The sequence below is a fragment of the Tiliqua scincoides genome, chromosome 1 (assembly GCF_035046505.1).
Source record: "Tiliqua scincoides isolate rTilSci1 chromosome 1, rTilSci1.hap2, whole genome shotgun sequence".
In the NCBI taxonomy this organism is placed as follows: Eukaryota; Metazoa; Chordata; class Lepidosauria; order Squamata; family Scincidae; genus Tiliqua; species Tiliqua scincoides.
Window position 1 is genome coordinate 39,620,269 of NC_089821.1, and position 27,995 is coordinate 39,648,263.

The following is a 27,995-nucleotide window of genomic DNA, read 5'->3' on the forward strand; positions in this document are numbered from 1 at the left end:
TCTCCCCCATATGGATCATTTCCCTTACAATTGATTTATTGTTGGTTCTTGAGTTTCTGCTGAACTGCTTACATTAAGGCCTGTGGAAAGCTGTCTGTGGGCTTCAGAATGCCTTAAAAGGCATAGTTATGTCACTATGCCTCAGGAAACTGGAAGTGGCATTTTTTCACCTCATCAGGCTATTCTGACGCCTGCAGAGACTGTGGGCAGATACACACGGACTCTGCAGGCTTCAGGAAGCCCTCTGGAGGTGAGTAGAGCACAGCTTGGGTGAGGCCCAAGTCTGGTTCAACACAGGTCCTAAGCAGGTCTATTTTAGGTTTACCATGTTTCAGGAGTCATTCAGTAGATTACATTTGAACATTTCTTCTTCGCCTGCTTGCTGCAGCATCAGTGCTTCCTCCTCCGTAGGCTTTACAACCTGCTGTGTAACATGGTTCTCTCCGTGCCCTTAAGCTGTTTTTTTCAAATAAAGAACTAAGAGTTAAGATCTCACAGAGAGAGTTTGACTTTTAGCACCACTTTCTTTATTGGAGGCCCTGGAAAATGGCTTAACATGCTAAAGTGTGGTACATTCTGTCTGTATTTAAAGGGCACAAATATCCAGTTTGCTAAGGTTTCACTTCTCACCTCCGAAGTGTATTTTCTAGTGGCTGTCTGCTCGGACAGGGAGCCATTAGTTATTTGATTTTTCTCTGTAAACTGCTTTGTGAACTTTTTGTTGAAAAGCGGTATATAAATACTGTTGTTGTTATTGTTCTCTTGCTTTAATAGCAAACTGCTGTTCAAGGGAACCTTGAAATGTACTCTGTGCTTTCACCTTTATTCCAACCTACAACCTCAATGTACTTGCTCAAAAGTGAGGAACAAGAAGGTGGGGGCAGCCAGGATGGGGGGGTGTCTTTCTCTGCAGTATAGGAAGGAACAGCTTAATTTTTTTGCTGAATGAGAGAGGGAAGAGAAGGGGCCGGGTACAGGATGGGGGAAGTGGTTCTTTGCGATAGGAACAGACGGCTCAAGGACTTGGGACTCTTAAGTGCCCAATCCTATCTCAACTTTCCAGCACCAAAGCAGTTTGCAAATGGAACATGTGCTACATGCTGCTATGGGGGGACAGTCACAAAAGCCTTCTCAAGGTATGGGAACATTTATTCCCTTACTGTGGGGCTGCATCGTGGCTGCATCAGTACTGGAAAGTTGGAAAGGATTGGGCCCTTAATGACTATGACTTGTGACTCAAAAGACTTGGAATTTTTCTCAAGTCGCAACTATGACTTGTGAGTCGCGTCCAGTCGAGTCATGGGGTCAGTGACTTGCAACTTGAAGCTCAAGCACAAGTCAGTGACTTGAGCACAATCCTGGAAGACACTGAGTGGCTCTGCTCATTTCGAATGGGGTGGAAGAAATAAAATCAAGACATACTTCTCACTGTTCCACTTTAGTACAACCCCCTTTCTCTTTCAACTTATTTGGGGGGATATTTTTTTAAAAATAGTAACTCTGGAGCAAGTTCCATAAAAGTGATCTGAAACAAACAGTGACAGGCGAAATGATCCTCTCAACATGGGCAGGACATGAGTGGGGTCAGGATTATGTATCACAAGTGCTGGGCAAGCTCATATGTCCACCCCCTGACAGGCTGCTCTACTGGGAAATGGCAGGCAGGGAGAGAAGAAGATCCCCTTCCCATCCCCTCAGGCACTGCTGGCCTCCCTCGAGAGAGTTTCTTACATGTTCCCTTCGCTCGCCTGCTCCAGCTCCTCCGCCGTCATCTGTGCATTCAAGAATCTCCGAACTTTGTAGTCCCCGAGTGTCCCTTGTTCTGTGAGCGTCCCTTGCTCTCTTGCGTGGCGTCCCGAGCCAGCTCTAGGTGGAGAGAATGGGAATGGCAGTGTCACTGCTCAAGCGGGGTGCAGAGGGGAGGGCTGGGAGAAAGGAGGGCAGGGCTCAGTTTGGGGGTGAGGGTGTTGGCACTGTGTAGGGGTGACTTGCTTATTCGCACCTCCCCACCCAGAATCCCCACCCAAAACTGAACTGTTTCCTAGCTAAGGACCCAGCTTTTGTATTGGCAACCTTCAGTCTTGAAAGACTATGGTATCGCGCTCTGAAAGGTGGTTCTGGCACAGTGTCTAGTATGGCTGAAAAGGCCAATCAGGGAGTGACAATCCCTTCCATACTGGGAGCAAGTGCAGTCTGTCCCTGGTCTGTCTCCCTGGCTATGGGCCTTCCTTCTTTGCCTCTTTGCCTCAGACTGCTGGCAAAGTGTCTCTTCAAACTGGGAAAGGCCATGTTGCACAGCCTGCCTCCAAGCGGATCGCTCAGAGGCCAGGGTTTCCCACTTGTTGAGGTCCACTCCTAAGGCCTTCATATCCCTCTTGCAGATGTCCTTGTATCGCAGCTGTGGTCTACCTGTAGGGCGCTTTCCTTGCACGAGTTCTCCATAGAGGAGATCCTTTGGGATCCGGCCATCATCCATTCTCACGACATGACCGAGCCAACGCAGGCGTCTCTGTTTCAGCAGTGTATACATGCTAGGGATTCCAGCACGTTCCAGGACTGTGTTGTTTGGAACTTTGTCCTGCCAGGTGATGCCGAGAATGCACCGGAGGCAGCGCATGTGGAAAGCGTTCAGTTTCCTCTCCTGTTGTGAGCGAAGAGTCCATGACTTGCTGCAGTACAGAAGTGTACTCAGGACGCAAGCTCTGTAGACCTGGATCTTGGTATGTTCTGTCAGCTTCTTGTTGGACCAGACTCTCTTTGTGAGTCTGGAAAACGTGGTAGCTGCTTTACCGATGCGTTTGTTTAACTCAGTATCAAGAGAAAGAGTTTCAGAGATCGTTGAGCCAAGCTACACAAAGTCATGGACAACCTCCAGTTCATGCGCAGAGATGAACCCAGCTTAGGACTTAGATAAGGACCCTAGCTAAGGACTCAAGCCGCCTTGAGTCCCTTCGGGGAGAAAGGCTGGGTAAAAATAAAGTTATTATTATTAAGCTATTATTCACTCATGTGTAATGGCAAAGATCACTAGACCGCAAAGCAGACACAGCTAGACGTCTCTGTGGCTGCAGGCTAGTCCTGAGCTGCGTCAGTCCACCCACAGTTTGCTGCCTCTTACCTGAGTGAGACTGCCTGGTAGCTCTCCATATGACATGCCACCAAGGCATAGATGACAAGAAGAGAGGTAATCCTCAACAGGGCCATAGTTTCGTCTCTGCAAGAAAGTGTTTAAAAGAGTGGCCATTTTTTCCATGCTCTTCAGCATCCAGCCAATGCGCACTTGCCGAGAAATAAACCCCACTGGATACAATGAGATTTACTTCTAGGGAAGCCTGATACCGCCTTTCTCTAGGTAGAAAAGGGGGCATTTTTTGTATCTATGAAGATTTCCATTAGTTTCAGCTGCTGGATCTAGTTTTGGAAATATATTCTAGGTCCTTAATAATAGTATCTTGCCTTTTGCAGAATTGTTGACATTTGCCTCCTCCTGAAAAATAATATAACTTTGAGAACAATCGGTCTCTCAAGAGACACTATTCAGGGCAACTAGAAATTCAGTTTTAAAAGTCTCATTGGTAGGTTTTGAGGTAGGAAAATCCACTTTTTGTTCCATAAAGCAGCTGTGTTTTCTTTTTCTGCTTAATTGGCCATAATGTTTGATAAGTTACAGATGTTTCATTGCATTTTGCATTAAATTACCTTTCCAAAGATGTATAACATGATGGTATTATTTGTAATTACCAAGGTTTTCACAATTTTGGCCACTAGTGTCAAGCTCAGCTTGTTGCACCCCTAATGCAGTGAGAAAAGCTGAAGATGCAACACATTCGTTGCATTTAAGATGCTCCTTTTAAAACGTCTCTTATATGTTTTTAAGTGCTTGATCTGAAAATGTCTGTATGCAGGACGGGGCTTAAAACGAAATGTGCAAATTTTCTTAACTCTGAACTGACCAGTGAGACGGATTGTTCCGACATCCAGTGAGATGCTATTATGATGCAGCATGGAACCAATAAGGTGTTTGTATGAGTCAGCTCTCATTTCCATGTATCATAATACAGTTATCCCAGGAGCCAAACTGTATTCTCTCTGCTTAGTCTCTCCCTATTCTGCCCTGGTATCCAGAAATATTCTTCTCAAGAATCCAGAGAAGGGAGAAAAACATCCTTGAAATGATGCCATCCTTGAAATGAACATCCTCAAGATGCCATCCTTGAAATGAACTTTCCAGGCATGTAAATTCTCCACCACTGAAAAGGTCAGCACTCTGACATACTAATAACAAGGAGAGAAGACTTACCTTCAAATGCTAAGCTCCTTAAAGAAGAGTAAAACAAGGCAGAAGTGTCTTCACTGGGCATTTGTTCATTGCCCAACTACCCCCTTTTATATCTTCCACCAGAGTAAAAGTGTGGCAGGAGTTCACCTGCCAGCCAATCAGCAGCTTGGTTATCACTAGGCAACCAACTGAGTACTGACCACAAAACCCCAGCTTGAGAATTACATCACTTCCAGTCACTGAGTATTCCATTCACAAAAATTGCCAGTCATTTTGGCACATCTGATAGGTTTATTTGCATTGAGGTCATTGAATGGGGAGAAAAAAACACCTGAGGGGAGGGGGATGCATCAAATGATTAATGAAATGTAAGGGAAATAATCTCATTAATAATATCTAGGCCATCCCTGAATCTCACCCCTACAAGAGCGATCACATCTTTTTAATGAACAAATTTAAGGGCAGGTTATTTACTTATTAGGGGTGAAATCTACTACAAACAATGCATTGCAGAAAAGGGATGTTGGCAGGTTTTCTTTTAATACTTTGTGTGTAACAGTGACTAGCGATGTGACTGCATGTGTTGAGATGCTCTTAAAATTTATGGACAAAGTTGGTTTCAATGACTGAGGTCAGGGTTGTCCCCTCCCCCCCCAACTCAGGCGAACCTTTCACTGTGGGAACGCGTTACAATCTAAGGCAGTGGTTCTCACACATTTTGCACCGGGACCCACTTTTTAGAATCAGTCAGGACCCACCAGAAGTGATGTCATGACCAGAAGAGACATCATCAAGCAGGAAAATTTTTCACAATCCTAGGTTGCGATCCTACCCAAACTTTCCCAGAAGTCCCATTTATTATCATTGTTAAAAGAATATACGTACATATTAGCTTGTTAAAAGTACAGATCTGTAACATTTTCCCAAGTGCAGTCATATGCCATGGTAGCAGCAAGCCTAATATATTAAAAATAAAAGATTGAAATGAATGGGGACCCACCTGAAATTGGCTTGTGACCCACCTAGTGGGTCCTGACCCACAGTTTGAGAAACACTGATCTAAGGGACTTGTTTATTGAATTAAAACTTATTGGCTGTGCTATTTATTCTATTATTGAGCTCCATGTGACAAGGAAGTGTGCTTTTAAGTTCAGATTGTACTGGTTTGCTTCATTGCTTCATATTAACAGTATTTATATATTATTAACAGTATTTATATACCGCTTTTCAACTAGAAGTTCACAATGTCCTAAATCCTCTACATCAGTGGTTCTCAAACTGTGGGTCGGGACCCACTTGGTGGGTCGCGATCCAATTTCTGGTGGGTTGCGAGAAGCTGGCGGCAGCCATCTTGGAAGATGGCAAAAGACCTAGGTGGCACCATTTTGGAAGTGGGCAAAGCCTGGGCGTTGCCATTTTAAGCTTCCTAGCATTGAGACGTAACTAAGAGCGGCTTGCACATGTGCAAAGAAAGCAGTGTGCCGCTTTCCCCCAGAAAGCGTGCTGCTGCCTCCTAGCTGGACCCCCCTCTGCACTTGAAGGCTTCCCTCAGGGGGGCCTGTCGCGGAGTGCAGGCTTGGATTGCAGGCAAAGAAGGACCATGAGAGACGTGGACAAGCCAGCCAGGCTTCTCCCCACCAACCTTTGTCAGCTTGGCTGCTTTGATGGGATGGGCTGCCTCGGGGTTGCAGGACAGAGCAGCTCCCCCCCCCCCCTGCAGCTGGACTGGGCTGGAGAGTGTAGGTGGAGACCTGAACACAGGGCTTGGGTGAGTAGAGGCAGACCCATGTGATCTTCCCTCTTGTGAGCCTGCCTTGAAAGCAGCTTCGCTGCCGCCGCCACCCCACTGCCGTTCTCGTCCTCTGCATCACAACCTCTCTGCCTCTGAAATCGCCTGCAAACCACAATCCTTTCCTGCCCTGGCTAGCACGTCCTCTCTTTATATCTTTGCTGGTGTGAGGGGGGATCCCTGGCTGCCTGGCTGCCAAGAGAGCAGCCAGGAGGGGGGGAGGAAGGAGGGCAAGCCTGGCATGTGGGGGGAAGCACCCAGGTAGAGTTCTGCTCCCCCAGCCGCTTCTCTGATGTGTACCCTTTCCCTCTTCTTACTTCTCTCTTAGGCTGCAATTCTGTCTACTCATACCTGGGAGTAAGCCGCATTGGCAATAATGGGAGTCAATTCTGAGTAGACATGCTTAGGTTTGGGGAGATGAAGGGAAGCATCCCTGCTTATTTTCCTTCTGAGGGGGATACTACTGTTTTTATTTCCTTTATTTACGAAAGCTCAAGCTACTTCTTGTATTGAGACGCATGAGTAGGGTGCACTTGTTTCTGGCTAATGCTGTGCACAGTATCAATAGCCACATCAATGTTTGAGTTTCAAGCGCAATACAAGAAGTAGCTTGAGATTTTGTACATAAATAAAGACAGAAATAAAAACAGTAGTAAATAAATACACAAATATTTTGTTCCAGATGTTTTATTTTTTGCTTGATAGTAATGGTAGTGAGGGCAGGGAGAATTGGAAGAAGCTTCTCAGCTGGAATACTGTCTCTTGTCATTTACAGTTTGAGTTTCTAGGCAGGAACTTTCTGCTTGATGACATCACTTCCAGCTCTGACATCATAGTGATGTCACTTCCTGTTTGATGATGTGATTTCTGGTTATGACATCACTTCCAGGTTGATGACATCACTTGCGGTTGGTCCCAGACAGATTGTCATTTTCAGAAGTGGGTCCTGGGCTAAAAAGGGTGAGAACCACTGCTCTACATAATTAGTTTCTTCTGTGTGATCATGTAGGCTGCGCTCCTACGAACATTGACCCTGGAGTATGACCCATTAAATACAGTGACTTGCTTCTGAATCAGAGTTTCATGTGGCATGCGTGTATTTCTCTGGGACTTGAGATTGGCAAGATCTGATTTTTCCAATATAAAATGCTTCCCAGATCTGGTGATAGTATGGATTCTGGAACTGAAGAAGGCGGCTAATTGAAAAACCACATAGGTAACTCGGAGGGATCAGTTTAAGAGGGAGCCAAGATCCAATTAAACACTGACTCTTAATCAAAGGGTTTGATTGCACTGCCTTGAGATCGCATTAACCCTTGGATATGTGTGAGAGAAAACAGGGTCTTTCCCTTTTATATAGTTGTTCAGAGAGTCATGCTGGAGTCTTTTTGTACACATTTTACATTGCATACACATACCTACCTAAACCCTTACATTGCCTACCTAAACTGGATACATACCTACTGAGCAGAAGGTGCTGTGGCTCAAGGGGTGAGAACAGCCTCCCTGAGAGGTGTGTACTTTCTTGAGGGAGATTATTCCAGAAATCTCGAAACTACGGAAGACGATCAACAAGTTTTGCCGCTCCATAAAATTACACACACACATCCCAAATTAAAAATTGAATTAGTTTACTATGCAAGGAAATAATTTATGTTTTAATATTTGTGTTGTTGTTTTTAATTTGGGGTCCCTTTATATCATATGCTACAGGTCCCACACTAGCTTAATCGGGCCTTGTACAGGAGGTGTGCAGGGACCTCCTGTTCCCAGTTATGGCCTGGCATGCTGCAGTATGCTCCATGGATGGATGTACAGGAGGTGTGCAGGGACCTCCAGTTCCCAGTTATGACCCGGCATGCTGCGGTGAGCTCCATGGATGGATGTACAGGAGGTGTGCAGGGACCTCCAGTTCCCAGTTATGGCCTGGCATGCTGTGGTGAGCTCCATGGATGGATGTACAGGAGGTGTGCAGGGACCTCCAGTTCCCAGTTATGACCCGGCATGCTGCGGTGAGCTCCATGGATGGATGTACAGGAGGTGTGCAGGAACCTCCTGTTCCCAGTTATGACCTGGCATGCTGTGGTGTGCTCCATGGATGGATGTACAGGAGGTGTGCAGGGACCTCCAGTTCCCAGTTATGACCCGGCATGCTGCGGTGAGCTCCATGGATGGATGTATAGGAGGTGTGCAGGGACCTCCAGTTCCCAGTTATGGCCTGGCATGCTGCGGTGTGCTCCATGGATGGATGTATAGGAGGTGTGCAGGGACCTCCAGTTCCCAGTTATGGCCTGGCATGCTGCGGTGAGCTCCATGGATGGATGTATAGGAGGTGTGCAGGGACCTCCTGTTCCCAGTTATGGCCTGGCATGCTGTGGTGAGCTCCATGGATGGATGTATAGGAGGTGTGCAGGGACCTCCTGTTCCCAGTTATGGCCTGGCATGCTGCGGTGTGCTCCATGGATGGATGTATAGGAGGTGTGCAGGGACCTCCAGTTCCCAGTTATGGCCTGGCATGCTGCGGTGAGCTCCATGGATGGATGTATAGGAGGTGTGCAGGGACCTCCTGTTCCCAGTTATGGCCTGGCATGCTGTGGTGAGCTCCATGGATGGATGTATAGGAGGTGTGCAGGGACCTCCAGTTCCCAGTTATGACCTGGCATGCTGCGGTGTGCTCCATGGATGGATGTACAGGAGGTGTGCAGGAACCTCCTGTTCCCAGTTATGACCTGGCATGCTGCGGTGAGCTCCATGGATGGATGTGCATGACATACGTAGGAACTTTCTGTTCCCAGTTATGGGCTGGCATGCTGATAGGGGTCATTCCCAGCCACTCTCTTCCAGAAATCTCCCAGAAACCTGGGTCTCCCAGGAACCATTCCCTCCCAGAAACCTGGGACTTTCTTCAATGGGATTTAGTCCCAGGTAAGTGTATAGGATTGCATCCTAAGAAAATTAATCTTAGTATGAAATGTGGATAGTGTACTATCCATTAGCTACATCTTTACTGAGTCTAAGGGCGCAATCCTGCCCTTGGCGTGTGCCTTTTGCACACGTTTGCACCTCCTCAGGAGGAAGCCAGGCCGATGCTCAGAGAAGCTCTGGCCTGCAGAGGCTGACGGAAGCCTCTGCGCCAGCTTGCTCCAAGTGCCTTGCTTCTGCTTAGATTTGCGGACACAAGGACCTCAGGTAGGTGGGGGGAGGTGTTCCTGTGCAAGGGAGGGCAGGCGGGGGCGACCCGGGGATGGGTGGGCGGGGAGCGGTAGGCAGGGCTGGGATCCGACAGTTATGCTGAATCCCAACCCCCATTCCCAGGGAGAAGGGAGCGGCTTCAAGCATGTCTAAGTAAGCCCCATTGAGTTCAATGGGTACTGTCGTAAACAAAGGGTGGGTTTAGGTGCTTAGGGTCCTTGGTTTTCGAACCCTAAAGCCCTCAAGGCCCCTTGCCTAGTAGTACTGCCCCCACCCCCTATGTGCCAGTGCCTCAGTCCAGGGACAGTGAGACCCTCTAGGCTTAATTCTATCCCTTGCAGGCACTGAGCTCTTTCTCCAATTAAAGCCTCCGTCCTCAAGTTACTAGACCTCCATGAGCGCATGGTAGCTTGCTGAACGGCTAGGCAGGATTCTGAACCTTTGTCCCCAACAGACAATGAAACAACTTGGTAAAAGATATTTTAGTTTATTAAGTACATAAGGTTACACACTCTACAATAAGGCAGCAAATGCTAGAGGCATAAACATCTAGGAAACATACCAGCAATAAAATAATACTGCTAGCTGGCTATCTCTATTAATACCTATCTCTCACCTGGGTCAGTTACTCTTGTTAGATCTCTTAGCTCCAGGGCTACCTATGGGGCCAGGTGCCCATGATGGACAATGGAGCTCATACACGTGCAGGATCTTGCACCTAAAACTCTGTTCAAGAAGGCCCCGCTCACCCCCCCTGGGCACTCATTCTTCTTCTTCTTCTGCTGCTAATAGTACTGAGGTGACTTTATACTTATTAGACTGTCCAATCAGAACCCTTGAGGAACAGAACCTTCTCGAAGTTGGCCTAGTTGCTAACCCCTCATAGTTCTTACCCCTCCCAACTGGAGAGCCACAGCTGCACTCCATCACCCTTGATAAGACACCTCTCTGTCTGCAAAGGTGCTAAACATTCCAGTGGGTTGTAATTCTTGTTATCTGTCCTTTCTGGCCAGCAAAGGAGAGACAACAATCCTTTTGTTTATTCACTCACATTTTTGCAGCTGGGAACTGCTAGCAACTTCTCCATTACACTGTCTTAGTTTGGTTCAGGCTTCACATGCTAACCTAGGCCTAACATGAACTTATTCATGACAGGTACTTACTCTCATGTAGTTATGTATAGAATTGCATTCTTAGAGGTCTCAGGTACTCATTTCATAGTATATTGAAGTTTTCTTATGAACTTACTTGTGTGTAGGCAAGACTTATAAACGAGTTGTGAATGTGTTTACTTGAATGCATTATTTTGTATCAGTGGATCTTTAATGCAAATCAGTGGTTCCTAAACCAAGGCTGCCACCAAATGAGAGTCACATGGATATTCCTTAGGGTCGTGGGAAGCTGCGTAGCTTCTGTCTTGGCACTCCAGAGCTTGGTGATGACATTATTGTCATTGTCAAGCATTCCAAAACATCATTGTTGCTACATATTAACTGTACCAACTCGATGGATAGTCGAGTATGTACCATAGTCTTTCGAGACTGAAGGTTGCCTATTACTACTAAATTTTATAAAAATGTACATGTGGACAGTTTCAAATAGTAGTTACATGTTATTGGTTCTAATAATTTATGGCGTAGTAAAAAAATGTAGTGTATAAAATGCCTTTGAGGTAGATTATCTTCATGTCATATAATGGATAAGTTTTTCAGCTGGAATAAATCAGTGTGTTTTCCCTCAAAGTTAGTAGATGTTTCAATCCCATCCAATGTCAATGAAAGACATGATTCAAATGTGGCTCCTAAAATTAGACTTTATTTTTACAGCTGCAAAAATTTGGAATAATTCTGAAGGTGTCAGTCAGTAGTTTTTGGAACAATTTTTACACACACACACACACACACACACACACACACACACACACACACACCCCTTTGTATTTCCAGAACAGATACTAAGCTGAAATTTGTCTGTCTAAAAGTCTGAACAGGGGGCATTTTTATACATTTCACTTGGAATGTGGAACATACTCTGACTCCATAATAATGACCAGATGAGAGCAAGCCAACCTAAAAGTGCAAAAAAACGGTACTGTGGAAGTCCCTCATTGCAGACTTCAGCTGTCCTCAAATTAGGGAGAAGAGGCAAACTTGGAAGATGGAGAGATGCTTGAAGGCTAAAGGACTTTTCAGTGGTAGCCAGGAATGTATCAGTGGTTACAGAATGCAACTGTACAGATTAAAAACTGTTGCCAGTGAACTCTCCGGACACTGTTACGTGATGGAATGTTGATGAATTAAGTCACAGAGGCCCAAGAGCCAGAAACAGCTCTTTTAGCTCTTTGTCCTATAGTGAAAGTAGTAGTATGGCCTTAAAAAGAAGTGAGTATTTGCATGGCTTTGAAGAACTACAAATGGACCTAGTAAAAATTATTAAAAGGAAGGACTTCCATGTACCAAGTCATGCCACGTCCAACTGGATTTCCTCATTGAGCTATGCAGCTTCTGCCTAGCCCAGGAGTGCTCAATAGGTGGATCGTGATCTATCGGTAGATCGCGAAGCAAAATGAGTAGATCGCGGAGTGCCGACCCCCCCTTCAGGTGCCTCTGGGAGGAAACGCCGGGAGTAAAGTAAGGCCCATTGTACTCAATGGGGCTTACTCCCAGGTAAGTGTGGCTAGGATTGCAGCCTCACAGCCTAATCCTAGGCATGTCTACTCAGGAATAAGTCCTATTATACTCAGTGGGGCTCAAGGTACACCAACATACATTGTACACATAAATGTTATATGTTATGATGGCACGAACATTGTAAAAAAGACTCTGGTAGATCTCCGGGCCTTGCTGGGTTTCAAAGTAGCTCTCGAGCCAAAAAAGTGTGAGCACCCCTGGCCTAGCCCAACAATTTCCAACTTTCTTCACATGGCACCCTGACAGCTCTTACCTTCTCTATGGTCTTCGCCTCTTGGGATGTCACATTCAGCTTCCTGCAGACTCTTCTGCATTCTGCAACTCTGTTTCTAGGGCAACTATCTCTAGTAAGGAATTATCTGTCCCCAGCAGAGGAAGAGGGGCAGACAATTTGTTATTATAGACCAGAGGTGTCCAAAGTTTTTAGCAGGAGGGCCACATCATCTCTCTGACACTGTGTCAGGGGCCAGGGAAAAAAAAGAATTTACATTTAAAATTTGAATAAATTTACATAAGTTTACCTAAATGAATATATTAAAGATGAACTTATATGAATTCCCCTGGGGGCTGGGGATAAGAATAGGCCCTCAGTTTGGCTGTACTTGTCGTAAGAGGCGACTAAACAGCCACCGGGTAGATGGGACTCGTCAGCCTGGGAAGGCAGCTCATCTGAGAGAAGGAAAACTCTGATCCCAAACCTCCACTGCCTTGTGGCTACATTCAGTTATGGAAAAGGCTTCAGGAGTCAACCTCGAGGCAAAATCCAGAGCCGGAGTCCCTGAGGCAGTTCATGGCTGAATACAGTCACGTTCTGGCAACTCCTGCGACGCCGCTGGAACCAACCGTATTGGCCTCTGCCTTTCCATTGGACCATTTCAGCGACGTGGAGAGGGGGGATTTGCTGCATGGGTAACAGCCTATCCTCCATACCTATTTTACCCAGGCTTCGCGCACTGGAGAGGACACTGTTCCAGAACCACCATTCAGAGCGTGACACCATGGTCTTCCGAGACTGAAGGATGCCAACAACAGATATGAATGAATGAAGGTCTTCCAATAGCTCAAGGCCTGTAAAAGTTCATGAGTGAACCAAGGCTGGCCTTTCCTTTGCTGCCACTACTGCATCACAGACGTGAACAGCAAGCAGTGGAGGGAGCCCTCATCCCACAGCTCACAGGAGAGGTCAAACAGTCGCCCTCATGCTGAGAGCAATTGCATCGGGCCAGTGTGGGCTCCAACAAATTTCTGGAGGGCCAGAGGTTCATTGGAGACTGGGAGCTCTCTGAGGGCCGCATTGGGAGTCCTCAAGGGCCGCAAGTGTTCCCAGGGCTGGAGTTTGGGCACCCCTGCTATAGACAGTTGCCTTAGAAACAGAATCACAGAACCCAGAAGAGTTTTTCAACCACTGTGCTCCAAACTCCCAAGGCACACATGTGGACCTTTCGGTTGAAAATCGGCACACTGGTTGAAAATCGCTGGCCTGGGCAAATGATTACAAGGCATTTTGTACCATACTTAGCTCCACAGAAGCAGTGACAGCAGCTTTAGCAACTTAAGCCTCCACCAGAGATGCTAATTCAAGCCTAGAAATCTGACCACATCCAAATGACTGCCTCTTTCATTGTGGAGTTGACAATTCTTGTATTTGTGTCCAGTTACTGCCTCCCCCAATGTAGTATGCTTTTGATGTCCTGCAAAATCCTGGCTCTTTAAGAGAACCTTTGGGATCTGTTAATTTTGTTGTTCCGTTACTCTCCCCCATATGGATCATTTTCCTTACAATTGATTTATTGTTGGTTCTTGCATTTCTGCTGAACCGCTTATATCACTTTTCTGCTGTGTATCTTTTGGTAATTTTATTATGTCTGTTGCTTATTGTTTTAATTGCTCTGTTAGGATGCAATCCTAACCTTACTTTCCTGGGAGTAAGTCCCATTGAACATAATAGGACTTCTGAGTAGACCTGCTTAGGATTGTGCCCTTAGTTACTTTGAAGTACATATTGGACAAGGCAGGATAGAAGTGTTTAAGATAATGTATAGTAGTTTTATTATCTTAATTCCATGTCTGCAGAGTTCTCCAGCATATAAAGAGCTGTCTTCTTTCATTAGAGCCCCCAAATTGTATCCCCTTTTTTAGTAGATTAGTTGAAGAAGCATCTACTTTTTAAAGATTAAATTTGGGTTTAAGCCAGCCCCAGCAAAATCCTTGTTATGTTTTGTCCCAAAACAGAATTTCAGCATATGAAAAAGTAATTATAAAATTAAAACTTTAAATTTGGTTCAGCCAACAGAATGTTTGCAGTCTTGAATTCTGTTTTTTTTAATAACTGAGCTCACTTTGAGAGAAACAATCTCAAGTGAATGCTTGGGGAATGGGAAAATAGCACATATTTTACTTTTTTCTCCCATCACCCCCTTGTTACTGTTCCAGAGTTGCATGCATGTCCCTGGCCACATGGTACAAAAGTGGATGCAGCAAAAAGTGCAACACACACACACACACACACCATCAAAATTGCTTGTTTTTATCTTCCTAATGACTTTCTCTCCACTTCAGTTCTGTCCCCTTACTGGATATATAGTGCTTAGGTGTGTGAGTGTGGTGTAGAACCCAAGGCAATGTATTGCATTTTTTTTTATTAGGTATACCTGATAAAATCAAACACAGTTCAAAGTCTAGTTATTACTGTTGTAGATTATGAGATTCTTTAAACTGAAGCAGACAGATTTGAAAACTGAATGTTAAGCAGATCAGGAGAATCAAAGTGCAGAGATCCCAAGAGGTAGTTTGTCTAAAGCAGGGGTCTCCAAACATTTTGGCCAGAGGGCTGCACCAAATATCTGGCATGGTGCTAAGGGCCGGAAAAAAATTAAATATAAAATTTAAATAAATAAATTAGAGATGGAACTTAGATGAGTGAATAAATGAATGAATGGGCTCATTCATTCAACCTCTCTGGCCCTCAGAACACCCTCCAGACACAGAGCACAGTTCTGGTCATGTTCAATTGAGTGGGCCAGAGGCTTTCAGGGGACAAGAGATTGGCCGCGGGCCGGAAAGAGGCTTGCTGTGGCCCCCAGGCCGTGGTTTGGAGACCCCTGGTCTAAAGCAGCAATTTTCAACCACTGTGCCTCGGCACATTGATGAGCGACAAACAGTCTGCAGGTGTACCACAGGAGTTTGGGACAGGGTCATATATTAGTAGGGCCATTGGGGGATTTGAACCCCTAGCCAGCAGTGCCATGCACTTTGTCAGTTGTCCAAAAACTGATGGTGTGCCTTGACAATTTTAGCATCTTCTTAGTGTTCCATGAGATGAAAAAGGTTTAAAATGGCTGGTCCAAAGGAATAGAGGGAGAGGAATAGGCCATATGTTTACTAGAAGCAGGGATTGAGTGCCAAGAGGAGTGTGATTGAAGAAAGGGCGTATAGGCTGTGTGATGAGAAACAGAGACCTGAGAAAAGGTTTTAGTGGAGAAGACAAAGTACTATAGAGCAAGAGATACGAAACTGGGACAGGCCAAGTGTAAAGGAGGGAGGAATCACACAGGACTTGAGGGATCTGTGATGATGTGTGCTATTGGTGAAGTTAAAGACAGCACCAGCACCAGGTTACTGGGGAACCTGAGGCAAAGCTCCACACTGGGCCTCATCCCATAGCACCCCTACCCTTCCCCTAATGGTGCATTGGGTATTCTTGTAATCATCAATGCTTTGTGGACCTTTGGCCCCCTGATCAGCAGAGACCCTTGGCTGCTGGATTTCTTGACCAAGCCTAATGCTACCTCTAGTTGAATAAAGTGATAGCAAAGACCCTCATCTAGTGAATCCTCTTTTTTCATTCAAAAGATTGTATACTGTATTTTTCGCTCCATAAGACACACCTGACCATAAGACTCACCTAGTTTTTAGAGGAGGAAAACAGGAAAAAAATATTCTGAACCAAACAGTGTAATAAAATATTTAACAAACTATAACAGAATAACATTTGAACCATGTAAAGTGAACAGCAGTCAACAGTGGCATTAAGAACCATTATCACTGTCATTAACAAATGGAGAGACTTAAAGGTTTGAGTACTCTAGTTTTCTGGAAACCCCAAGAACTCATCATCTTGAGAGTCAGAATTTATGAAGCTCACAAAAGCAGGTGCACACAAATAGGGGATCACATTATCTTTCTGCTACAATGATGTTCTGCCAAATTCCAATCCACTGGGCCTCGTGCCCGCTTAAGGCTGATCAGTCCCCCTTGTGCAACTCACCAGTGCAGCAAGCAAAAGTGAGTCCAGTTCTAGTCCACAGATGCCAAGTAAATCAGTCCCATCAATCGGAGTTGCCAAATCAGAGTCCAGAGCCAATAAGCCAAATTACAGTCCAAGGTCAGGTTCCAGGTAGGTTAGTCAAATCCATCAGGGTATCCAAGTCCAATCACAATCCACAGTCAGATTCCAAATTCAATAAACCCAGTCAGTCTCCTCTCCAACCTGCACTCCTTCAAAACCCACAAACCCTTTCTGCCTCAGCTACTCCTTATATCCCTGAGGGTCCTATTGCCTTCCAGTGGCTGCAGCTGTGCAGCACACTCTGCTGGATGCCCAGGCCTTACCCTTAAAGGGGCCACTGCTGACACCACATCTACCTCCTCGACAGTTCTTCCATGATTCCAATACAAATGAACAAGTGGAAAGTCCAACCACAACTTAAATTCTCAAGACACAACAAACCTCTGGATTTATGGTGATACCTGGGGCTTGTGCAATAAGCAAACACTGGCATTCTGACCAAGGAGACAGTTTTTTCTTTGTGATGCGGGGGGGCTTACATTCAGATGCTGGATGAGGTGAGTGAAAGCGCCCCTCCCCTGCTGTGTGAGTGTGTGTGTGTGTGGGGGGGGCAGAGCATCTGTGTGTGTAAGAGAAGGGGGCAGCCTGTGTGTGTGAGAGAGGGGGGAAAGTGTTTGTGTTGCAGAGAAGTTGTGATGCTCCAGGCTTGGGGTGGGGGGAAAGAGAGGCTGTGATGCTCCAGGCTTGGGGGGGGGGGAAGCAAGATTCTGTGATGCTCCAGGCTTGGGGGGGGGAAGAGAGAAGCTGTGATGCTCCAGGCTTGGGGGGGAAGAGTATGTGATGCTCCAGGCTTGGGGGGGAGAGAGAAGCTGTGATGCTCCAGGCTTGGGGGGGGAAGAGTCTGTGATGCTCTAGGCTTGGGGGGGAGCAAGAGTCTGTGATGCTCCAGGCTTGGGGGGAAGAGAGAAGCTGTGATGCTCCAGGCTTGGGGGGGGGAAGAGAGAAGCTGTGATGCTCCAGGCTTGGGAGGGGAGAGAGAGAGGCTGTGATGCTCCAGGCTTGGGGGGGGAGAGAGAGAGAGGCTGTGATGCTCCAGGCTTTTGGGGGGGGGAGAGAGGCTGTGATGCTCCAGGCTTGGGGGGGGAAGAGAGAAGCTGTGATGCTCCAGGCTTGGGGGGGGAGAGTCTGTGATGCTCCAGGCTTGGAGGGGGGAAGAGTCTGTGATGCTCTAGGCTTGGGGGGGAGCAAGAGTCTGTGATGCTCCAGGCTTGGGGAGGAGAGAGAGAGGCTGTGATGCTCCAGGCTTGGGGGGGGGAGAGAGAGGCTGTGATGCTCCAGGTTTGGGGGGCAGAAGAGAGAAGCTGTGATGCTTCAGGCTTGGGGGGAGAGAGGATGTGATGTTCCAGGCTTGGGGTGGGGGGAAAGAGAGGCTGTGATGCTCCAGGCTTGGGGGGGGAGAGAGGATTTCCTGGGAGTAAGCCCCCCTGACTCTAATGGGACTTACTTCAGAGTAGGCATGCACAGGATTGGGCAGCGAGACTGCCACCCCACCCACGCTTTCCTGGGAGTGAGCCCCAGTGACTCTGAGACTTACTTCTGAGTAGACACGCGGGCTTGGGCGCCCTCCAGCGCTTCCACAGTCGGCGCCGGCACTGAGGGAAGGCAGGAGCCCCCCAGCCAGCTCAGCCTCTGACTGCCCGGGGAAGCCGAGCAGAGCAGAGCAGAGCAGAGCGAGCGGGCAGGGGGCGGGGCCAGGGCCAGGGTGGAGTTTTTTTTTTTTTTTAGTATTCACTCCATAAGATGCACACACTTTCCCCCCCACTTTTTGGGGCGGAAAAAGTGCGTCTTATGGAGTGAAATATGTACCCTGAAGTATTGGTATTTTGACCAAGAGCAACTTGTACCATTTCACAAGCTGCTTTTCAAATTCAGGAGTACTGTAGTTTTAAATGGTTTTTCCCAGAGTCAAAGTACAGATGTATTCACATACTTTCCCCACTATGACACAATGCAGGAAAACAGCATGCCAGTTAGATGCAATCAGCAAGTCTCTGCTTTGCAGTTTGCAGTTTCTTTTGGTTTGCAGAAGTAAGCACAAAAAAGTACAGGTATTAGGTTTGACTGGCTGGTAACCTGAACCATGAGGTCAGTAGGAGTTGCATATTTTGATAGCAGAGCTGTGAAAAAAACAACTCATTCATAGCAGAGTTGAGTTATACAAAGCACTTTATATAAAGCGGGCAGGAGGTCTGGTCTAGAGGGTAGAGCCTCCATTTGCCTGAAGATTAACATCCACAAGGTCGCCAGTTCGAGGCCACCGGCACCGTGCGACCTTGAAGCAGCTGGCAAGCTGCAGCTGAGCTGTTCCATCTGCTCGGAGCGTGGGAGGATGGAGGCCAGAATGTTAAACCAGATCGGAGTGTAACACCTTGAATATGTAGTGGTTCTTGAAAGAAAGAACCTTCTTTCAAATTGTAAAAATCCCTGCGTGGATTTAATAAGCCTGCCTATGTAAACCGCCTTGAATAAAGTCTTGAATAAAGACCAAGAAAGGCGGTATATAAATACTGTATATTATATTATTATATTATTATATTATATTATTATATACTGCAAAACTGCAACACAAAATCTTATTTTGTACTGTGAAATAGGAGCAAGAGAAGCAACTGGTCATGGCCACTTGGGCAAGGAAACATAAAGCAGCAGAGGAAAAGAAGCTAGTGAGAAGTCTAGTCAAAGCAGTAGAGAGTAAGGGCAGGAGGTCTGGTCTAGAGGGTAGAGCCTCCGTCTGCCTGAAGATAACATCCACAAGGTCACCAGTTCGAGGCCACCGGCACCGTGCGACCTTGGAGCAGCTGACAAGCTGAAGCCGAGCAATTCCATCTGCTCTGAGCGTGGGAAGATGGAGGCCAGAATGTGAAGCCGGATCGGAATGAAACACCTTGAATGTAGTTGTTCTTGAAAGAAAGAACCTTCTTTGAAATTGTAAAAATCCCTATTTAATAGGGATTTAATAAAGCCTGCCTATGTAAACCGCCTTGAATAAAGTCTTGAATAAAGACCAAGAAAGGCGGTATATAAATACCTGTTGTTGTTGTTGTTGTTGTTGTTGTTATTAATTTACTAGCCTTTCAACTAGGAACTGAATAGGTAACAGCCCGCCCCCAACTGGTAGGGATGATTGCATACAGTATATCCACACCTACTGTTGTGCAGATCTAGCTTGCATGCTGTCACTCAGAATATTTATTATGTTTTCAAATTTCATCATTTGTACTTCAATATTATGGTGTTCTGTTCTTTACATTTGCAACTTCTGGTTGTCCCAGGAAGTAGCATAAGGGTATACTGCATAGCTCAGATTTGATCACATTTGATCACAAAAGATGAGTGTTTAAATGTATAGTTTCTTATTTCCTGTTGATTGAGAGTCCCAGCAATATAATGATAGGGTCACCAGCCACCTGGAAAAGTCCTGACCTAACTGGTTTTGAGGGCTCTGCCACCACTCTCGCCTTCAGCTGTAGGGCAAGGGGAGCAAAATCAGGTTCTCAGTGTGTATCTGTCACCCATCTTGCCAGTGTTTGACTGCAGGCTGAAGATCTGGCTCTTCTCACAGGCATTTTCTGAGCTTTTTATCATCCGTTTATCTCTCTGCTGGTCTGTTGCTCATGCCTCTGAGTTTGTTTTAATTGTTGCTGCTGTTTTTATGATGTTTTGTACTGCCTTGTTTTTATCATATTGTGTAAGCCCTGCTGAGTCCCTAAAGGAAGAAAGGTAACTTTTTCAAAAATAATTTCCCCATCTGGTTTCCCATTCATTTTTATTGAGTTTTTGAATTTTTGTCAGGGAAGACCTAGAAGCAGAGGTGTGTGGTTGTGGCTGTGGGTGTGGGTAAAATTAAAATTTCTGCTGCCTGCCATTTCTGGCTATAGGTACTCAGAGAATTTCCATTGTTGTGGTTCCATTGTTGTGGTTTTGTAGGAAAATTCCTGCCTGATGCTGTTAGAGGTAAGAAATCTACAGGAAAATGTGCCATCAGCCCAGATCTCCCAAAGCAGCAATGCAACATGTAAAGATAACCTCATTTTCTGAGGTGACACATCAATATCCACAAGCCCATAAGAGAACGGGAGGAAAGTTAGGAGTTGGAACAAGATCCCCAGGGACCGAGAGTTACCAGATGCAACACCTTGTCTGGTACCCTGTGCTGTAACTGAGAAAGTCATCCATGAGGGTAGCCTTTCCTGAACTTCCTTCTAAATGGTTTAGTAGCAGCATTTGCTTTTAAAAATGTGTTGATTGTGAAAGGTTCGTATAAAATACATTTTCTTTAAAAAAAAACACTTGATTTTGCAAAAACAACTTGAAAATCCCAGTTATTCCAGAGATGGGGTCCAAGGAGGACAGTGAGTTTAAGGAGCCCTCCTGTGAGTAGTATCACTTTTTCTTCTCCTCCTCCAGCTTGCGTGTTTTATTTTTACAGCACTGACCTGAGAGGAAATTTGAGAGGTGCAAAGGCTTTTATGCACTGAAGATCAAATTGGAGAAGGCAAAGATGTGGACAGCTATCGCTAAATGCTTATCCCGTACCAAAGTCCATCCAGCCTGTTCTCGGACTCTGCTACAAGCACAAAAGGGCAAATGCTTGCACCAGAAGAATTTCTCTCTGAGCAGCAGGCTTTGGCAACGTTCATCGGGGAAAGCACAGGCCGTTGAGGCCTTCAACATGAGTGCAGCCATCCAGACAGTGGAAGTCCTGGATGCAAATCAGTATATCTCTGTTCACTGGGAAGATGGAAGCAAGAGCCTATATCCTTCTGTGTGGCTTCGAGACAATTGCCAGTGCCCTGATTGTTTCTTACAGTCGGCGAAAGCACGCAAACTGCTTCTTGAAAACCTGGATGTCAATATTGAAGCCAAGAATGTCATTTTGCTGGAACAAAAAAAGGTACTGTTCTGGGTAAGGGGCTTAAGTAACAGCAAGCCATTGTTTTCACATTGATAGATGGAAGTTCAGTGAGTAGGACCAATGCTGCTTAAGAATCAGAGTAGATGAGATATTAAATATGTAGTCTCCTTTGTGTGTGTGTGTGTGTGTGTGTGTGTGTGTGTGTGTGTGTGTGTATTTTCTTTTTCAATAGCAGTTATTGAAAGGGCATTCCAAATCAGAACCATGCACAGGTGATGGAGAGCTTTTCTCCCCTGTGCTGTTCTCCTACCCTGATTACCCCCTCCAGACTGGTGATTTGTCTCTGAAGGTATCATTTCACTTTACATTTCTTGTAAATATTGTTTCTGCAACAGGGTTGGGGGCAGGGGACCATTACTAACAAAAACACATCCCAGTCACCGTAGTTATGCGGACTAAGAGCCCAATCCTGTGCTTGGCAGCACGGCTCCATGCCGCCGAGCGCTGTTGCAAACGTGCCGTAAGGCACATTTGCTAGCCTCACCGCCAGGCTCCTGCCCTTGCTAGCCCAGCGCTGGCTGGTGCTGGACTAGCGTGGGGCGGTCACCCAGTTTCTGCAGCTTGGCGGTCTCCTGGACTGCCAAGCCGTGGCACGGTAGGTGGGGACAGGGGCGGAGAGGAGGCTTTCCAGGGAGGGGGGAGGCCGGCGGGGAGCAGGGAGAGGCCAGCGGGGAGCAGGTAGCCTGGGGCACGCAGGATTAGGCGGCAGCCGTTTTCAGTGCCACCAAGCCTGGGCGCCCCAGACAGCTCAGGATTGGGCTGTAAGATGTTTCTAGCTAAAATAAGCCAGCAAAGCAAATAAAGTGCATACTAGATTTTCAGATCTGTGAGACTGCTTTGATCACCTGCCAGTTTAATGCTTCTTTCTGTTTTCTGGAATAAGGTGTGCATATTATGGCCAGATGACCACACCAGTGAATTTGAAGCTGAATGGTTGAAGAGAAGATGTTTTTCTGAAAAAGCAAGAGCAAAATTGCAAGAAGAATTGTTTTTATCAGGTAGGAGTTCATGTCATCTCTGTGATACAGGTAATGATTGTTTAAAAACAACAACAGACTACCCTGTGAGTGAAATGGTTGGAGATCCCATGCATGCAGGAGCTTTGAAGAAGCATGAGAGTACAAAGGGCTCTGCTCAGAGGAGTGGACAGATAGAGATCATCCTATATACACTGTTTCATTTTGCTGTTTGGGAACACCTTGTTATTTCAAGCTGATTTTTCTAATGTTTCCAGTGCAGCTTGAACAAAAGAGGTAGTGACAGCATTGTGGAACATCATTGTGCTCCAGTTAGGAAGCAGATATCAAGCAGATTAGTAAGCTGTTATTTGGAGGGCAGTTCTGCATTCTTGTTTTGCTGAGTTCTCAACATGGAAAAAAAAAGTTCTAGAAATGCAACACACAGAAGCTATTTTATTCTCCCATCAGGGCTATCCACAGATCAGAAACTTGGTTCCCTCCCAAGATGGATGAAGAAAACTGTTCGTCAGCGCTTTACTTGAATAATATAAACTGTCTCTGTTAACCTGGGCATTAACAGAGTGTGTTCTTAAACAGTTCCAAGAAAGTAAATGGGTACCGAAAATGAATCTTTTTTTTTTTTTAAGCATTTTTCAGATTTTATACACAGATGGAAGCTTGAATTACGCAGTTCATGGGAGTACATTTTTTAGGAACCAAACATAGCTCCACAATGATGATTTTCATCAGCTTACATAAGCAGGGAGAAAAATGCCAAAGTATTTTGACCAGTCTACACTGAAGGCAAACTTCATTAGGTCACTGTAAAAGCATCTGAAGTTATGATAATGGCTTCTGAAATCATATTTTGCTCAGAAATGAAAACATATAACTTTGCATGATGTTTTCCATAATTTCTGTTTAAAAACAATACTGCTCATCCTTAGTGCACCTAGAATCAGTGGAATAGCTAGAGGAGGTGCAGGGGTAAGCAATTGCCCATCACTGTTGCAAAAGCGCTTTTGCGACAACTTAGGAACAGGGAGGGTGGGAGGGAGGCGTTTCAGGGTGGGGGAAGGGCAGGCAGCTGGTGGGCCTGTGGGCAGGCGGCGGGTGAGTGGGGGGCAGGGCCAGGATCTGGCACTTTATGCCGGATTCTATCCCTGTTCCCGGGCAGCCCAGGTCAGCTCCAGGCTGCTTGGATCTGTGCCACCTCCTGAGGTGGTGCAGATCTGAATAGGCCCATTGGGGCTGCTGCCACTTTACCCAGCGTAAGGGGAAACAATTCCCCTTTCCATGGGCTCAGCTGCTTTTGGCCCCAGTCTTGCGTTGGATACAGGGCAGGCCAACCGACCTGCCCATTCCAGAACAAGTTAGGATTGGGCTGCCCATTAATTATGAAAAGTTTCCCCCGTACTAAAAAACAAACAAAAAACTCTAACGTGACAGTGATAAAGGGCTTTCTGCCAAATGTGCTTTGTTTTGCATGTACTCTTCAGTCACTGTCAGGCAGCTATTGTCCAGAGGAAAAAACCTTGATATAAGCATTTTATCTAATGAATGATACACTCTTGAGGAACATGCAAAGGAACGATAGCTGATTGATAAGCCTAAAGTCATAAAGTCCTCTGAGAAGTTCTCTTCCTCCCTTTTCATAGCACATAAAATGATGTACTCTTGAGGAGCATGGAAAGGAACGATAGCTCATTGATAAGCCTAAAGTCATAAAGTCCTCTGAGAAGTTCTCTTCCTCCCTTTTCATAGCACATAAAATGATGTACTCTTGAGGAGCATGGAAAGGAACGATAGCTCATTGATAAGCCTAAAGTCATAAAGTCCTCTGAAAAGTTCTCTCACCCCCTTTTCATAGCACATAGATCTGTTTTTCATCAGTGATGACAAAATTGGTTGTGAAAGACATGAATGAGCTCTATTGGACTTCCTTCTGAAATGTAAGCTATTAAAGTTTCCTGCAAATTGTTTGAAAAATAAACACATTTTCAATGCAGCTATTTCTGAGCTGTCTTGGAAGTGAGAAGTAAGGTTGTCAGAGCATTCACAGCCCACCTTTTTAGCATTTGTTCAGCAACTCCATTTTCATAACTTGAAGCTTTCAATCCCATCCTGAAGTAGAAAAATAGAAATTATGTGGAGTGTGGTTAAATAGTGGAAACAGTGTACCATGCTGAAATGGTAGAATAATGAATAATGTGAGTGAGATGGTTTACCACCAGGAAACGCTGGCAAAGAAAGCAGTCCCTGTTTAGAGCTGCTGCTTAATAGATTTTCAAGCTGTAGTTTCCCTTGAATGAAAAGAAAAATGTTCCCTGCTGGTCAGTAAAGGAGAGAATAAAATTGAAATCTAGCTGGGGGGGGGGGTGTATTTACAAGTAGTATTTTCAAAGTGCGTGTTTAAACAGTTTCAGAATTCATGTCTTTCCCTGTGCTGTGCTGGCTTTGACGATTCAGATGATCACAAATGGTGCCTTATGCAATACTGAGCACTTCTTAAGTTTATGATGAAATGGTGGCAGCATATTCAGATTACTCTTTTCCAGCTGGTTTATGTAGTTTCCTTGTTATGCAAATTAAAATATGCAACCTGAGGTTTGCACACTTCTGCTTTTCTCTGGGCACTTCATTTTTAAGTTCCAAAGAAGGGAAAGACCTAACAGGGTTGGGGGGGGGGAATCATACCAATAAGGAATAATTGAGAATGGCCATTGGGTATGGGATAGCCCTCTGCTATGCAATCATGCCCCTGCAATCCTGTGCAAACTTCCATGAGAGTAAGCTCCATTGAACACAGTGGAACTGTATACACAGTCTGAGTACACATGCATAGGATTGCGCTACATGTTGCTTCCTTCTCTTTGGGCAACGGTTTTAAGAGCAGATGGTTGGATGTGAAGGTGGTTGGTGACTTCACTGTAAATTTGGTCAGCAATGAGCTCTAAAGTAGACAAACCCTCAGGCAGAACAATTAAAATCTACAATCTATAGCTAGCCAACAAATACTGTTTTTCCAGCTCTAATCTAAACAATTTAGAAAGTGTTTATCATTACGTCTCTTATACCGTCCTACAGGACAAAGTTATTCTACTTGTCAGCTAGTTTATTCCTTGCTCAAATGGCAAAAGCATCTGTTCTGCATACCAGCTTGAACGGGCATTTGGAAAATTCTTTCCAGCGCTTGGAAGATGTTTGTTGGATTGAGTAGATGAAGCCTTTTTGTTCATCCTCACTTCAAATAACTTGCTTTCACCTTCATATCCACATTGACAATGACTTTTCATTCTGTAGAAGTATGTAAGGAATATTCCATGTGTCCGAAGATTTCATAATACCAATATGAAAGCTATTAGCGGTAATCTTGGTGGGTGGTCCTGAAGTCAGCAAAGTAGGGTTACAGCCAGTATCAGGTGGAATTGAAGTTGGGCAACAAGCATAACACATCTCAGCCTCCTTTCAATTCTCTCTCCTTTCTCTCACATACCATTTCCAGCATGTGATTTTTTTGTCACGTAGAGCTTGCTGCAAACCAGGAACATGGAGTCATCGCTATCTAAAAGTTTCCATTACCTTTCAAGTACATGTTTTCTAGTACTGAATCAAATCTACAATCTGTTTAATTTCCAAACCAAACCCCAGCTTGAATGTTTAGAAGGGAGATCTGTGAATTCCTCCTGGAAAGTTGGGGAAAACATTGTGCAGGTGAGACGGCAGGTTTGCCCAGATTGTAGGTGAGTGGAACTCATAAGCACTGGAATATTAAAGGCAAGATTGGTTTGGTTTTTTTAACTTCTTGCTTTATTATCCTCAATCTTAATTGCAGCACACTATCCTATACATTACCCTGTGCAAAGTAAATTAAAGAAATGTTTATAATATGATGACTATTTGCAACCTCTGACTTTTAGAGGCAACCTGTTTCTGAATGCCAAATGCAACGGAGTGCCAACAGAATACTGGCACCTTGTTACCTTGTGTGCTCCCAGAGACATCTGGAACCCCCCTGGAAGCTGAAAACCGTCGATAAAGATATCCGCTGTCTGACCCACAGAAGACCTCTTGGACGGATATGGCAGATATTCTGAGTCAAGGGAGGCTGTGCGCAGCTTCCCCACAACTCAGAATGCCCTAAGAGCATTTTAAAAGGGACTTCTGATTTTCGCGAAAACTTCAGAAGACTGGCAGTCATGTCCATGAGGTCCTCTGTGGGTCCTCCCACCATGGATTCAGAACCTTGCGGTCAAGTCAAATCTGCGGATACTGAATCCTCAGATAATGAGGATTCTCTTCATTTTTAAAAAATAAATGAATATGTAAAGAATTGTTTCTCTTTTGTTCAGAGGTGGGAGGAGTGATACACTAGCAGAGTCAAGTTAGGCATTTTCCAAAGTTTTGATGCTCTGAGCGCAACAGGTTTGCCATCACTGGCCTCTTACTGAACACAATGGGCTTGCTTCTGAATAAAATAAATATAGTAACACCATTTTAAAATCCATCTATAATTTGCATGGTAATTTCTTTATTATAATCAAGGTGGTTTCTTCTCCATGGCAAGCAGCTTTTTTCTAAGGACAGCAACTGCACTGTATTGAGTCCAGCACATAGAACACTAAGGAATATGTGCTGGAATAGATTTGCTGAGGAATTTAATAAGGAGTGATTACATTTCTCATCAAGGATCACACTGTGTTTTTTATCCTTCCGTTCTGGGAATATTTTGAGGAAAAAACCAAACCCAGCAGCTTGTCAGTCATGCCTCAGCTTCTTAGAAACACAAGGTCAGATATGAGGATGGTCTGTGCGGATGGTTTACATTAGGGTGCGTGTGCTGTGTTTCTTGGACTCTCCTGCTAACAGGCTTAAGCCAGAGGAATCAGACATGCTAGTTGTGGTTGGAAAGTGCAAACTTTGCAAATGTGGAAAATTGTTGTTGCTACTCACAGTAGTCAATTCAGGGCTGCTTTTGCTGACTACACTGCAATGAGTACCTGCCACAAGAAATACACATGTGGAATAATAAAAAACCTTTTAAAAAATCTTGGATGCCTTTCATTTAAGTTTAGGGGGGAGGCAAATCCATGCCCAGAAGCCCTGCAAATATAGAATTTTTGCCCAATAGAGCCTCCTGTTTAATAGCTAGGTTTAATCGTTGAATTGGAGCCCTTTTATCCTGCCATGTCATTACTAGATTTAGGAATGTTCTGTGGATAAGGTCCAGCCACGTAGCTGCATTTCAGGATTTTTCACTTGCCTGTGGGTTATCCTCTGAACATATAAAAACTGGGGCTGAACTCCAAGAAGATTCTTTGCATTCATCATGTGGAGTGGAATCTGAGTGTCTGCAGATCCTGGGCAAAGTGCTGAGAATTGTGGCATTACAAGACCTCCTATACCTCCCAAGATGATACAAGTAGTCAGTTCAAAACTTTCCATCAATTGACCCGAAATTTGCAATCTACCGTGAATGCTTATTTGATCTCTTGAGATTGCAGCTGACATCCCTCTAAGTACACAAGCTAAGGAAGTCCAAGACTGTACTAGCCAGATTGAACTTCAAAATTTTATCTCATGGCTACTCCTTTTTGAAATATTTAAGTCAAACCTCTGCAGCTTAAATTATACATTGTCCAACTGCAACCTGGAGGGGTGTTTATCTTTAAATGTACCAATCAAGCTGGTAACAAAAATAACTGTGGCTGTTCTCACCCATTTCACACATGGTTCTTTTTCCACTCACTCTTCTCTGCCTGCAAACACCCACCCTTACTGACAGAGAAGGGAGATGGAGAGAAGACCCAGGAAAGGAATGGG

At 45.2% G+C, this 27,995-nt stretch overlaps 1 protein-coding gene across 1 annotated transcript in view; it reads left to right on the forward strand.

Annotated features, from left to right (window-relative positions):
* The window catches only part of BBOX1 (gamma-butyrobetaine hydroxylase 1), a 75,526-nt gene that overhangs the window by 19,669 nt on the left and 27,862 nt on the right, over positions 1–27,995 (forward strand). The window contains exons 2-3 of the mRNA XM_066637483.1: positions 20,728–21,192; positions 22,097–22,211. Coding sequence (XP_066493580.1) covers positions 20,800–21,192; positions 22,097–22,211 — 508 coding nt within the window. The 5' untranslated portion in view covers positions 20,728–20,799. The remainder of the gene's footprint in view (positions 1–20,727; positions 21,193–22,096; positions 22,212–27,995) is intronic.